General features: G+C 42.5%; 2 protein-coding genes across 3 annotated transcripts; both read left to right on the top strand.

Annotated features, from left to right (window-relative positions):
• Positions 1–944: 944 nt before the first annotated feature.
• Positions 945–6,462, top strand: mdm2 (MDM2 proto-oncogene). Its single transcript, XM_027282474.1, has 12 exons — positions 945–1,144; positions 2,195–2,261; positions 2,421–2,495; positions 2,612–2,745; positions 2,842–2,891; positions 2,988–3,046; positions 3,525–3,609; positions 3,703–3,899; positions 4,000–4,131; positions 4,222–4,293; positions 4,422–4,599; positions 5,189–6,462. The coding sequence occupies exons 2-12, from the start codon at positions 2,211–2,213 to the stop codon at positions 5,701–5,703; spliced, it is 1,548 nt and encodes a 515-aa protein (XP_027138275.1). The 5' UTR covers positions 945–1,144; positions 2,195–2,210; the 3' UTR covers positions 5,704–6,462.
• A 1,045-nt stretch (positions 6,463–7,507) lies between these two features.
• On the top strand, positions 7,508–13,452 carry slc35e3 (solute carrier family 35 member E3). 2 transcript variants are annotated; one of them, XM_027282475.1, is made up of 8 exons: positions 7,508–7,783; positions 8,572–9,024; positions 10,003–10,113; positions 10,208–10,267; positions 10,998–11,096; positions 11,291–11,373; positions 11,465–11,549; positions 11,644–13,452. In XM_027282475.1, the coding sequence occupies exons 2-8, from the start codon at positions 8,623–8,625 to the stop codon at positions 11,743–11,745; spliced, it is 942 nt and encodes a 313-aa protein (XP_027138276.1). In that variant the 5' UTR covers positions 7,508–7,783; positions 8,572–8,622; the 3' UTR covers positions 11,746–13,452. The 2 variants fall into 2 exon arrangements, with proteins under 2 accessions (XP_027138276.1, XP_010739403.2); XM_010741101.3 differs by having other exon boundaries at positions 7,508–7,846.
• Positions 13,453–15,202: the final 1,750 nt, after the last annotated feature.

Here is a 15,202-nt window from a genome sequence, read left to right as displayed (position 1 = left end):
AAAGCTGTGACTTTCTCTTTCTCTCACATGTCTGTGTCTATGTTTGTGTGTTTATTTATTACAAAACAAGTGATGATTTTATTAGTGCAGCACAAGCATACTCTGTACACTGTCCATTAGTGAAAATAAACAACTATATTGTCATTTCTCCCCCTCTTCTTGTATTTTCTGGCGTGTGTCTTTTATTGCATCATTGCATTCAGATTAAGCAACACTTGGAACGGTTACACGGACCACCATTAGCATTTCTGACTTCTCCCCCCTGCAATTACTATTATGAGCACAGCACTGCAAAGTATATCCCTTAGTTTGACCAGTGTTTACATGTAGCACTTCACAGTTAAAAGAGGACAGACGCTGAACATACGTAACTCAATGTATACATGTACCAATCAACATATTTTTGTAGCATTCCTGTCATTTTTTGAAGGATGACAGCAAGGAAGATGGACAACTAATGCGTATAATCATGTCTTTATGCTACATTCTCTTACAACATGGGGTTTATTTTTGTGATGTCACTGACAGGCATGATGTGTGGACAGATTAAACATGAGGCTCGAGACACTGGACAACTTACATCATCGGAAAATACATAATAATAATACTACATATTGAATATATAATATAATATAATATAATATAACTTATAGGTCTTAAACATTGAGGTGTGTTTCATCCAGCTGCTTCCCGTGAGTCTGAGGACAGTCCTGCTGCTCAGATTTGGCCCAGTTTGGCCCAGTTTGGCCCTGGTTATCATGCTTAGTTAACATGGTTATCTAATTTTGACAGCGCTGAGTCATCGTGGACTAGTCGTGGCATGTCTACACACACACAGCTGTGTGTGTGTGTGTGTGTGTGTGTGTGATTGAATCAGCTGGTACAGGCATTTAAAAAAAAAAGAACATATAACATCCTGAGTCAGCCTGAGTCAGCCTGAGTGTGTCATTGGCCCTGTTAGGCCCTGATAGGCCCTGATAGGCCTGGGCCAGGCTAGGCTGGGCCCACATGCTGGTCTAGTCCTGACATGTCTGAGCTGGTCTATAAGAGTCTGCAGCTCGTCTGTGCTCGGCTCTGAATGCACTTTATGTTTGTACCTGCTCAGGATGGACTGCTGACACTGTGACACTTTGTCCACGCTCAGGTGAGACCTCCGTCTGTTTGATCTATACATGAAAACATGATTATATGAAACATACTGACGAGGAAGAGTCTGATTAATAACTGCTTTAACTGTTTTTTAGTGTTAAATCAGAATAATGCCGTAAATTATTCTAAAGAAATGTTAAAATCAGTTCTTTAAATGTTACTTTAACGTTCAGGGTTGATTTTTAAAAAGTTTTTGCATCATTTTAACCTGAAAGTTGTGAAATCTGTCCAGCACAACTCTCCTTAAATAGATTAAAATAGATTATTTGATTTACCGTCGCCACGTGTTCAGACGCAGATTCAGTGTTTGAGGTTTAGCTTCTGCCTCCGTAAAGATGAATTAAATGATTAATCTGTCCGTGAAGTCATGAAGTTATGATCACTGAGTTTCTCTGAAACTAAAAATACCGCAGCGTGTTTCACAGTCCTGATCTTTGTTCACTGACCTTTGATGGAACAGATGGTTCTTTTGGGGTTTTCTGGTGGTTGAACAAACGTTTTCAGTTTCACTCACGCTGTGTCGGTTCATGTTTTTATTATTTAAATGAGCTTCTTTGAGCAGCGTGTTGCAGTTTTAAGACTCGTGATGACTCATGGTTTGTGCTGCTGTCTCATGAAGCTTTGAACTCGTTTATATTTTGTTTCTTTTTATTTAAAGTCGACTGTTCCAAGAATAACTCGACACAAACTGCAGACCACAAAGGAAAACCAATCAGACGTCTGAGTCACATGTTTTGTCTCCTGAAGCGTTTCTCCCTCCAGACTTTGTTCACTGGCTCAGATTTGGTCGTTTTTCTGCTACGTACTGCGTGGGGGGTTTTATTTTGAAAATCCCCCGGATTCTCTGTGCTGTTTCTGTGTCTGGCTTCCTGTCAGCTCGAGGTGATCTGTGTTAAATTGACTCGGGCTGCTCGCGGCGTCCGTCAAAGATAGAAGAGCCGAGCCGGTTAAATTCCAGACATTCCCGTTTATTCCCGTAAATTCTCGCAATGTTGCGACCTTACTTCCAGCAGATCTTTATTCTCTGGTGTGTGTTTGTGTGCAGGAACCTCAGCGTCGCCATGTCCGCTGCCCGGGAACTCGAAGCCGACGGCGCCGATGACAACAAACTGGTGAGTACGAGCCGTCATGGCGCTCTTTGCCGTCACGGCGCTCTTTGCCGTCATGGCGCTCTTTGCCGTCCGCTCACCGACTGTCCGACTCTAACGTGTTCCCGTGTGTTCAGGTCAGACCCAAAGTCGAGTTTAACACGTTACTGCGACTCGGTTCAGGTCAGACCCAAAGTCGAGTTTAACACGTTACTGCGACTCGCCGGAGCCACCAAAGACGTTTTCACCATGAAGGAGGTAAAATAATAATAATAATAATAATAATAATAATAATAATGATAATAATAATAATACTGGAGGCGGAGTGAGTCTGATTGGTGGTCGTTGACCGTGTGACCTGTGTCCTCCGTCAGGTGATGTTCTACCTGGGTCAGTACATCATCCAGAAGCAGCTCTACGACCAGAAGCAGCAGCACATCGTCCACTGCTCCCAGGATGCACTGGGCCGGGTGCTGGGCGTCGACAGCTTCTCTGTGAAGGAGCCGAGGTGAGATGATGATGATGATGATGATGATGATGATGATGATGAAGAAGAAGAAACATGAACACAAACATGAAGCTGAGCCGTGTGTTTGTGTTTCAGGGTTCTGTTCGCCATGATCACCAAGAACCTCGTCGCCGTGAAGAGCCCCGGTACGAACCTCCTAAGCTCCTCACTCCTCGCCTCCTTGTCTCCTCGTTCCCTTTTCCCTAAACGCTCTCGTCTTTCTTTCTGTTTTTTTTTTTTAGAGTCGCCGCAGAGCTCGAGCGAAGCGCTCAGCGACAACCAGACAGAGCGAGCGACCGAGGTAAGACGGCTTCAGAAACCAGAGAGACGCCGCGTGAAGTCATTAAATTTATTTAGTTTTTATCTCATTTTATGTGTTTAACTTTAATTTGTAATTGTTTTATATTTGTTAACATGGTGATTATTATTATTATTCATTACTAAGTGCCTCAGAGAGCAGAAAGTCATCAGAAAACAGACAACGATTCAAAGAATGTAGTTAGAATAAATAAAATGTGATAAAAATGTTGTAATAAATAAATAATCACACAGAATAAAACATGTTTAAAGGTCCAGTGTGAGACGTTAACGTGGATCTGTTGGCAAAACTTTATGTAATATGTCGTCGTCATCGTCTGATGTCAAACTCGACCCGCCTTTAAATCGCACTCCCACCGCTCGTACTACAAATCCCACAATGCACCGCAACAGCCACCACACGGGTCAAGACATGTCCTGAAGGTGTGTGTGTGTGTGTGTGTGTGTGTGTGTGTTTTCAGGAGGCGGAGTCAGAGAGCCGTTCTTCGTCGCCCGACAGGAGGAGAGCGAGGAGGAGGAGGAGAAGCCGCAGGAGCAGCGACCCAGGTGAGTTTCTCCTCCGAGGCTCCGCCTTCGTTAAAGCTCGTTTAAAAAAAACAAACATCATGTGACTTAAACTCCGCCCGCTCGCCTCCTCAGGCCCCTCCCACAGCGCAGAGAACGCCGAAGACGAGGAGACGGAGGAGGACGAGGAGGAGGAAGGAGGAGGCAGGAAGAGGAGGAGGTCCGACAGCCTGTCCCTCACCTTCGATGGGAGCCTGTCCTGGTGTGTGATTGGTGGACTGGGGAGTGGGCGGGACAGACACAGCAGCCAGTCATCGGACTCGCACAGCCTGGTGAGTGTAACACACACACACATGCTTTTATTTTGGTAATCTTTATAGCTGTTAACGTGTGTGTGTGTGTGTGTGTGTGTGTGTGTGTGTGTGTGTTCAGTCGGGGAGGTCAGAGGTCACGGCCGCAGCCTCAGACAGCGACAGCGACAACTTCAGCGTCGAGTTCGAGGTAGAGTCCGTCGCCTCCGACGACTACAACGAAGACGACGCCTCTCTGTCGGCGGACGATCAGGTAAACATCAAACACACCCCCAGGTGACCACTTCCTGCCCCTATCAAAATAAAAGCATCACCGTCTGTGTGTGTGTGTGCGTGTGTGCAGGTGTACGAGGTCACCATCTTCGAGGCCGAGGACGAAGACTCCTTCGACGAAGACACCGAGATCACGGAAGCTGTGAGTCTACACACACACACACACACACACACACACACACACACACACACTCTTGGTTTAAAGGTCTAACTGTGTGTGTGTGTGTGTGTGTGTGTGTGTGTGTGTGTGTGTTGTCTATCATCTCTCAGGATTACTGGCGGTGTGTGAAGTGCGACGAGTTGAACCCGCCTCTGCCCAGAAACTGCCTCCGCTGCTGGACGCTGCACCACGATTGGCTGCCCGAGGACATCACAAAGTCCGCCTCCTCCAGTCCTAAAGCCCTGCCCCCAAAGCCCACGGACCAATCAGCAGCCAAAGAAGCTCCAGGTAGATTTCGGCCCAGGTGTTTGACTCAGGCTTCGCGTAAACAGACCACGCAGCGATCAGCTGATCCTGATCACACGTTTTCTTACCAGGAACTTTTTATTTTTTAGGTTTTTGTGGCTAAATGTGGAGCTGTCGTATAAATAACTCGGCTCACGTGTTGCAGTTCGAAACCGTCCGGTCACTCAGAGAAAAACTCGACACAGCTCAGATTTTATAAAAACTTTCATTCAGCTCCTCAAATCAAACTTTTCTTCAAAATAAAAGCTCTTTCAGACTCTTTCTGTGCAGCCCTGTAACAAAAGACCCGAGGGCAAAAAAAAAAGTGAAGTGAGAGATTCAAACATCAGCTGAGCTCTTTAAGACAATGACAGAAACAGAAACTTTATTGTAACAGCGCCGCCTTGAGGTCAGTGAGTGTAACGTCCTGAGCATCAGGTGGAGCTCTATGATTTTTTTCTAATATTTAAATCAAGATTTAATCCAGATAAAGATGAATCCAAAGTTTTGTTATATTTTATGTTCCATGTGATTTCAAACGTCGTCAGATCGTGAACTTTGCTGATTGGTTGATTTGTTTCGTCTCCTGCAGCGTCCGACGTCGAGGAGAACGACGGCGTCGACGTTCCGGACGGGAAAAGATCGAAGACTCCTGTCCTGTCTCAGTGCCTGTCGGACTCCACCCTCTCTGCTCCTGACTCCACCTCCTCCGCTCCAAACTCCCAGGACCTCCTCTCAGGCTCCCAGCCGTCCTCCTCCTGCTCGCAGCAGAACATCTGGACTCCTGACTCCCAGCCCTCCTCCTCCATCGACTCCCAGGAGCTTCTGCCGCCTTCCCCAACAGATCCACCACCTCCTCTTCCTCCTGCTCCCGCCGCCGCCCCCGAGCTGGAGCGCAGCGTGTCGGCGGAGTGGCGCCTGCCGGACTCGTGCCTCGACCCGTGTCTCATCTGTCAGTCCCGGCCGAAGAACGGCTGCATCGTGCACGGACGCACCGGACACCTCATGTCCTGCTACGTGTGCGCGAGGAAGCTGAAGAAGAGGAACAAGCTGTGTCCGGTCTGCAGGCTGCCCATCCAGTCCGTCATCCTCACCTACCTCAGCTGAGACGAGGACACAAGGACACGAGGAGGGGAATGTAGAGAATGAAGAGACTTCAACCTCAGAATCATTAAATTATTCTGTCTGTCTTCACCTCCCTCACCCAAAAACATGTGGACAGGAAGCGAAAATCTGATTCACGTCTTTTCTTCATCGCGATTCGGATAAAACGTCCCGAAATGTCGGATTGTCCGTTTAAAGTCTCCGTCGCCCCGGTGACGCTTTTATTTTACGGGTTTATAATTTCTTAGTTTCCTGGAAAGAATTTTGTGATTTGATGCCGATTATTTAAAAATTTCCTTTTAAAGAAAAATGAATATTGAAAACATTTAATCCTCACAGTTATCCTTAATTAATTAATTAATTAATTAATTCTAAGCACATAAATCGACCAACAAATCATAAAATTCTTCTCAGGACACTTTTTGTAAATAATTAGAAGATTATACAGAAATTATGGACCCGTAAAATAAAAGTTTATTTTCCTTTTAATTTGAAATATTCTTGCTAAGAAATCTGAAATTTGGTTTTAATTAGAATAAAAACTGAATTGAAAGTAATTTATTATTTGAAGCCGTCACTGATTAAAACAGCAAACGAGGCGTTGTTTCCAGGACACCTGATACATCTTCATTATTTATTCAAAGTTTATTTAAGCGCACACTTTTTCTATAAATAATAAGATGGAGATGTTAGATTTGTCATTTCTGATATTTTCTGTTTGAATTTTTTGGTGAACTGAAATAAAAGTTTAACTTCTGTTAACGAGTGAATCATTTAGTTTTCTACGGAGGCCCTGAGGGGTCATGTGTTCATGTGTTTCATTTCCATCTTTTCTCTGTTGCCATGGCGCTGTGTACAGTAGCTCTGTTATGTAATACTTCATGAGACATCAGGTGATCAGCCGCTCTGTGGACAGACTGCAGGTCTCTGCTGGACTGAGGAGGAGGAGACGGGGATGCTGAGCTGGATCTGTTGTCATGGAGAAAGATGGAGGAGCTGAAGGTGCTGACCAGGCTACAACCAGGAGACATGACCGCCTAGAGCTTCAACTACAGATAAATAATGTTTGTCAACATGAAGAAATATTTATGTATTGTTTTACAAAAGATTCAGAGAATGAGAAGAAATCTGCACACAACGGACAAGACAACGATTACTGATGAATAATCAGCAATAATAATCGATTACTGATGAATAATAATCGATTACTGATGAATAATCAACGATTACTGATGAATAATCAGCAATAATCGATTACTGATTAATAATCAGCAATAATCATCGATTACTGATGAATAATCATCGATTACTGGTAAATAATCGGCAATAATCATCGATTACTGATGAATAATCAACGATTACTGATGAATAATCAGCAATACTGATGAATAATCAACGATTACTGATGAATAATCAGCAATAATCATCGATTACTGATGAATAATCAGCAATCATCGATTACTGATGAATAATCATCGATTACTGATGAATAATCAGCAATGATCAACGATTACTGATGAATAATCAGCAATAATCATTGATTACTGATGAATAATCATCGATTACTGATGAATAATCATCGATTACTGATGAATAAAGTCATTTTTCTTCTGTGATAGAAACTGAATATTTAGTGAGTTTGTCATTTGTCACATTTGAAGCTGTTTTAACTTTTTCTAGACCTTAAAACAATAAATGATGAATTTCTCATGAAGTCACGTGTCTTTTTGGGAGAATAACTCTAAATAATAATAATAATATATTATATTAATTATAATAATAGGGTTTCTGCACGCACTGAGTCTGCTCGGATGATCCCTGCCCTCCAGTCCACTGGCAGCCGCTGTTGTCCCGCACACACACGGTAACACGGAGGAAACAGGAACACACACACACACACACACACACACACACACACACGCAGTCTTCCAGCAGGAATCACGGCTGGATCCAGCCGGGCAGCAGCAGAGCAGCAGCGGGGAGAGAAGTCCTCCAGAGCGGCAGCAGCTCGGGGGGGTTCGTCACTGCTAACAGGCCGGGAGAGGAGCTCCGACTGCCGGGGTGGAGACGCACGCATTGGCCGGTAACTCACGGGGGTGGTGGTGGTTCGGCCGGAGGGAGACAGACAGAAAGATGGAGACCTCAGGTAAACTTTTCTTATTGCGTGGCAGGAGGAGAGACAGACAGACAGACAGATACAGAGAGAGACAGACAGGCAGTTAACACACACACACACTATATATATAAAATGTAATTTATGTTTTAATCCGCATTGGTTCTGTCTGTGCTCAGAGCAACGCGCCAAACTTCATTTAAATTAACGCCAATTTAACCGTTACAACCGTTACAACCGTTACAAACCGTTATCTCTCAACTTATTTAACTGTAAATCAATCATTGAGAGTAATTAAGTACTTTGATTTTTACATGAATACACACAGCACAAATGTTTTCAGTAGATTGTACTTTAAAAATCAGTGAATGAACATTTCATATGTTCCAACTGGTGGAAGTTAAAAAAATAAAATAAAAATTAAAACATCATTTTTTTTATAAACTTGATTTGTTTTGTATGTCGAAAGTATCCGAAGCTGTAAATGTAGTGGAGTAAAAGAGTAGCACAAAATGTACTTAGTTACTTTTTAACCACTGCTAAAGTAGTTTGTGAACGTGCATCATAAATGTTGTTAAAACAATATTGTTTAATAAAACTCCTACTTCATGATGAGTACTTTTACTTTTGGTACCTTCAGTACATTTTGTTAACAGTGTTTAAAGTCTGGCGTGGGAACGAGATTTTTTTATCTACAGATGTCAAAGATGTAATTTAAAAGATGGACTCTAACGTTCACCGTCTTTGTCCTTTTCCAGTGTGACCACGTAAACGAAGCTCGGCTCGGGTAAACTAAGCGAAAAGAAACGATGGCTGAGACGCTGTTTGGTTTCTCGGCCAACAGGCGCATCGTCGCCGGCCTGCTGGTCAACTTACTCTCCTCCATTTGCATCGTCTTCATCAACAAGTGGATCTACGTCCACTATGGTTTCCCCAACATGACTTTGACCCTCGTTCACTTTGTGGTCACCTGGCTGGGACTCTACATTTGCCAGAAAATGGACATCTTCGCTCCGAAAAGCCTCCCAGTTCGTAGGATCGTGTGGCTGGCTCTGAGCTTCTGTGGGTTCGTGGCCTTCACCAACCTTTCCCTGCAGAATAACTCGATAGGAACGTACCAGCTGGCTAAAGCCATGACCACGCCCGTCATCATCCTCATCCAGACCACCTACTACAAGAAGACCTTCTCCACCAAGATTAAACTGACACTGGTAAGAAGGTTTAAGTATAAGCAACGTAACCTCTAGATAAGAAAACCCTCGACCTGGGTCACCTTTGACTTTGAGTATTCATTCATGGAGATGCTTCCAAATGTTCAGAAATGACTGGTCATCACCTTTAAACCCAAAAGGTTAATGCTGGACCCTTTTTCCGAATAGTTCCATTATCTTTGGAGAGTTTTGTACTCGGTTCTATCTCAAGAAATCTTCTTGCCAGTCGTTGTTACATTTCTCTCAGTAAGTGTAGCTCATGTTTTCAGTAATAGAACTAAAAACATGGTAGAAAAGCATAAATATAGCCCCGCTTTGGGTTCAGGTCTTGGGGATTTCCCAGGTTGTTTGAGGTACTTGGCCATAGTCCATGTTTTACCCACAGAAGACGATGGAGACGATGGTCGGCATGCCCCCACACAAGAGGACCAACATGAAGCTGATTTTTGCACTGCTGTAGACAGGGATCACATAAATAAGGCAGAAGAAAATCAGTCGCTTCACCACTTTACCTTGATTTAGACCAAGTTTCCAATGGGAAGCTGGAGCTCTTTCCAAAACCACCAGACTTCATTGACAAAAACATCATTTTTACCTTGCACAACATGGTAACTGCTGGTTTACTGATACCTCAAACGTTCTGATCCCAACTAATGCATTAAAATACCAAAGTCACACAGTGACCAGACTAACTGATTGAGCCATGAGCACCAAGCAAGCTGAACCGCTGATCCAGCTCCTGTCGGGAGGTAACAAGACTAATGCTGCGTTTATGTCAGAGTTATCGAAACTATGAGAGTCCAACTTGTGCGTTAAAGTTGCAATTAAGATTGGGAACTTAACATAATAAGAACTTTAAAATGGGGGATCTCTCACATCAGCCAGAGTTCGTCATTGGCGGTAGTTTAACACAAGTTGTAAACATGAAGTGTGATGAGCTGCAGGTTGTCTTGAACTTCTACCTGTCTGTCTCTCCAGGTTCCCATAACATTAGGGGTCATATTGAACTCGTACTACGATGTGCGGTTCAACGTGCTGGGGACAGTGTTTGCAACGCTCGGTGTTCTCGTGACCTCTCTTTACCAAGTGGTGAGTAAACATACAGTGAAACGAAACGTCTCGAAAGTGAAGAAGGGGTTTCTGTGAGATTACATTGAAATAAATCTCTGTCTGTCTCTTTCAGTGGGTCGGGGCTAAACAACATGAGCTCCAGGTGAACTCTATGCAGCTTCTGTACTATCAGGTATGACTCAGCAGCAGCTGCAGGTAGCATGAACAGTATCAGTAGGAGTACTGTATGGTAATTAGTATGGTTAGCTGTACAAGGGTGAGTTAATACTCAACATCTCCTGATAGTCTTATGGTGAAATGGCTCATGTCTGACTGGTCTTGACTTGGGACTTATTGGTTTTGGTTTTGGACTTGTTTACCTTAACCTAAGATTTGTTGGACTTGACTTGAAACTTGTTTTTGGGGGGAAATTGGACTTAGTACTTGTTGGTTGTGATCCTCTTAATATTTGAGACTTGTTGGCCTTGATTGTAGATTTGTTGGACTTTGGATTTTGACCTGGACTTGATTTGGAACTTAACTTTGTAATTCTTGGCTATAACTTGAGACTTATTGGTGTTGACTTGGGACTTCTTGTTCTTCATTTAGGATTTGACTCTGGACTGATTTCGCATGGGACTTGACTTGGGTCCCTTTTTTCCCTTCACTTCTGGGACTTGATGGATTTGACTTAGTACTTGTTTTTGGCCTTCACTTGACACTGACTTTGTACTGAAATTGTATTTAGGACTTGATTCGGGACTTGTTCCTTCACACGTGACTTCTTGACTTGAACAAACCAAGTATGCATTCATTGTCTGATACAGCTCAGGGGCCGATACCTAAATATTAATACTGTGTCTGTAACAGTATCATGTTGTATTAATACATAATGTAATGTAACCCTGTGACTGTCTTGTCAGGCTCCTCTGTCCTCCGTCTTCCTGCTCTGCGTCGTTCCTCTGTTTGAGCCTCTGACTGGAGACGGAGGAATATTTGGACCGTGGTCTCTGCCTGCTCTGGTTAGACTCAACATCACACACACATACATTGATTAAACTCCTGGACTGGGCTGCATCAGCTGTTCGTAATAAGTTCTCAGTAACAAATGAAGTTTGAACTTGCGAGCAGCTGTTGCACCTGGATCCAGGTTTTTATTGTGATTTTGTACATTGTCACGTTGCTGCGGTAACGCTGTTATCCTCTTGTTGCCTAGGCGACAGTCCTGTTTTCGGGTGTGGTGGCGTTCCTGGTCAACCTGTCCATCTACTGGATCATTGGGAACACCTCGGCTGTCACGTATCCTCACATACAAGAGAGCGTTTAGAGAAAAAGTTCTGCTGAAGGTCACACGTGTTGTTGTTGTTGTTCTCTTGACTCACATTCACAGCTACAACATGTTTGGTCATTTCAAATTCTGCATCACTCTAATTGGAGGATACCTGCTTTTCCACGACCCACTGTCACTCAATCAGGTGAGTCTCTCGAGTCACTGTGTTGACTCAAACCAACAACCTTCTGGCTCCAGTCCCACAGTTTCTTCTTTCTGTCCTCCTGTCTCGCTCTCAGGCACTGGGGATCCTGTGCACTCTGGCAGGCATCCTGTCTTACACTCATTTCAAGCTGATCGAACAGGAGGAGGGGAAGAGCCGGCTGGCTCAAAGACCATAGGCCGACTCACCTGTCAATCAACTGCACAGACTCGTGCCATTGGCTGCTGACAGTGTGACCGGCTGCAGAGACCCTTTTTTATATCTATTTTTTATTTTCTGAGTATTTTTGTAGGAGAGTAAGGCATTTCATCGATGGCTAAGGGGAACTGAAGGTCATCGCAGACGACAGATGGACTTTTTCAGCTGCTAAGATGAAAATGAAACGTGACGTTAACGTAATGACACTACAAACCAGAAAATAACATTTAAAGGTACAACTTTTTCTTTAAGAACAGCGTTTACAGGACGTCAAATTCAGCTTCATTTCTTCCCAGAAGTCCCTGCTGCTTGTGGCATGTTTATATTGATTGGATGACCTTTGGTACATTTCGGTGGGTTTGGTTTCCTCGCAAATTAATCAAAAGGAAACTCAAAAGTTGAGTCAGTGTAGAGTGGACTTCTTTTAACCTGTAATAACCTTATTGGATTTGTCAAACAAGTTGTGTTTACCTACTGTTTCTGGACCCTGAACAGTCCAGTAAACCCGTTCTGTCAGGTCCGGTCTATAAGGGATGTTTTGGCTTTAAAGTGGCACCACCGTCTGTCCACTGTTTTACACTACGGCCACTTGCCAAAGGGAAAAAAGCGGCTGTGTTTAAATCAACATATTTTTTTTTGCAGTGTGTCGTGAATTTCTATCATATTTCTAGACAAATCTCTCCTTTTTAACATACCTCGACATTCACTTAGAACATTAATCCAACTATTTTCAAACTTAATTCACCTGAAAACCAATCGACCAGTATTTTACACGAATGTTGAACCTAAGAACAAATCGCTCCGCCAATCAAAAGATAATTTCGAGGTGGCGTGATGAGTGAACCAGAGTGTCGGCTAACGCACTGGCCAGCCAGAAGCATGCGAGTACTATACTACTCTTTATTGTTGTGTTTACTCCTCGCTGATGTTTTCTTCTCAGGATTTCACATCATTTTATTCAATAAAGAGTTATTGAAGATTTTAAATCCATGAGCTAACCGGCTTTGCTAAGCTTTTTAGCTCAGTTGCTAACGCGACAAAAACGGCTTCATTAAAAGACGTTAACACTTAATTAACTGTCTGTAAATGGTTTTACCCATTCGTGGAGCAGTTTGTACTCTGAATCAAAATAAAATTGAATGAACGGCTAATAGCGTAAGCTAACAGGCTTGATAACGTTAGCAGGCTTGTTAGCTCGGTTGCTAACGCGACAAAATTAATTAATTCAAAGGACTCGTTAACTGTCTGACGTCTCTTTCTACGAGAAGAGAACGGGGCTAAATAAAAGCCAATAAGCTACAATAGCTTCCTCTATTTGGCATTTTCCTTCAAGTGTAAACAGTTTTCACAAATCTGCCTTTTTACATCGGGTTAGTGACTTTATTAGAATCTGGTGATTTAAAATCGATTTTTCTCGTTTTACACTGAGTGTTAAAGGTCTACAGCATTTCAGTTCTTAGTTTTAGGCTGCTCTTTGTCTCACGGTGTTAATTTGAAAATGTTTTTATTTTATTAAGAAACCATTTCAGGTGGGATACCTCCAGGACGCGGCGTGATCCATTGTTAACAAATGTAAACTACAGTCAGTCGTTTCACTGCTGGAAAACTGTGCGACAGGCGCTTTCATTTCACTTCATTGTGTTGAACGTGATCAGTCTGCTGAATAAACGATGATTTAGTAACTTTACGGCTGTTTGGGTTGCTTCTTTGCTGATTGACAGGTTGTACAGAGTTTCCATGGATACAGACAGAAACATTCAGAATTCACCTGGTTTTAAATTATTAAATTATTGCAGGTGAAGGTAAATCTGAGGGGTCATGAGATGAAGGGGCCTCAAACAGTTAATGAAATGGAACCATGTGAGAAGTTTAGAGTTGAACTGTAACTGTCGATAAAGTCAGTAAATGCTGCGTACTGATGCAGAAAGTGAATTTTATTAGATTTTTATTATAAATACGCCTAAAAAGTAGTTCTGAACACATCGTCTGTGGAGCCTTTCTGCGGCTCTGAGCTGAGCTTTCAGTGTGTGTGTGTGTGTGTGTGTGTGTGTGTGTGTGTGTGTGTGTGTGTGTGTGTGTGTGTACGCTGTGTCAATAAACAACAACAGCAACCCTTGTTCTCACACACACACACACACACAGTGTCTGTGCTGGGAGGAGATTTCAGATGAATGAACGAGTTGGAAAGAGTGTGTGTGTAAAAATATCTGCAGGAAAAAGTGAGAGCCGCTCACAAAGACTTCATTCTGTCGAGCTGAACGTCTCGGTTAGTTTAAACAGTCTGCTCTGATTTAAGATGTTACATTAGTGTAGAAGCTGTTTTCTTAATGTCAAGTTTGTTTTTTACACATACGAGGATTTTTTTCTGGTGTTGGTGCATGTCAAACATTCTCTAAATATAAGAAAGAAAACATAAATATATATATACACAGTATGCTTTAAAAGTAAAAATAATGTTCCCTGTGTGCTGCAGTCAAAGTTTAAAGTCGTATGAGATGAAACTAATTTGTATTTAAGTACAGCCTTGAATTCATCCAAATCTGTGCACATGATAATTATTCAGGGAGGGACTTCTGACTCAGATCTGACCACTGAAACCTTCACGCACGCTCAGACAGCTCAGAGATTTGATATATTATTTTATTTGGCACTATTTACATTTAAGAGGAGGAATTTGGGGCCGATAATCAGAACTGCTCTGAGTGAGGATTATTGTCAGAAACACTTACACGAGTAAGTGTCACCTGCGGATGTGACACAATCAGAATCTTTTTATTGTCCAGGTGTGTACACACACACACACACACACACACAAGGAGTTTGACTCTCAGTTGTTCATACAGGTATAGACATAAGAACAGTTTAAAAGACAAGAGACAGGTAGGCGCAAAAACATGAAACATAAACATAAAAAATAACTATATTCATATTTAAAAGTTATATGTATTTGCATAATAGACAGACAGACAGGTAGATAGATAGATAGACAGATAGATAGATAGATAGACAGACAGATAGACAGACAGATAGATAGAGACAGACAGACAGACAGACAGACAGACAGACAGAGATAGATAGATAGATAGATAGATAGATAGATAGATAGATAGAGACAGACAGACAGACAGACAGACAGATAGATAGATAGACAGACAGACAGACAGACAGATAGACAGATAGATAGATAGATAGACAGACAGACAGACAGACAGACTTTATTATTTATCCCAAGCTGGGAAATTACAGTGCAGCAGCAGCATTACACACAGTGACGATAGACAACATAAGAATAAAAATATAAAGAGCAAACTATGCATAATAAAATATCAAAATAGCAATAGTAAATAAAATATATTGTACAAAAGTATATACAGCAAATTGGCAGTATAGATTTAGTGCAAAGTAAGAAAGGAGAAATGTGCAATAAATACAGATAT

Source organism: Larimichthys crocea, chromosome X, assembly GCF_000972845.2.
Source record: "Larimichthys crocea isolate SSNF chromosome X, L_crocea_2.0, whole genome shotgun sequence".
NCBI lineage: Eukaryota > Metazoa > Chordata > Actinopteri > Sciaenidae > Larimichthys > Larimichthys crocea.
Note: the sequence above shows the minus strand (reverse complement) of the source record. Positions and strands in the feature narration are given on the sequence as shown.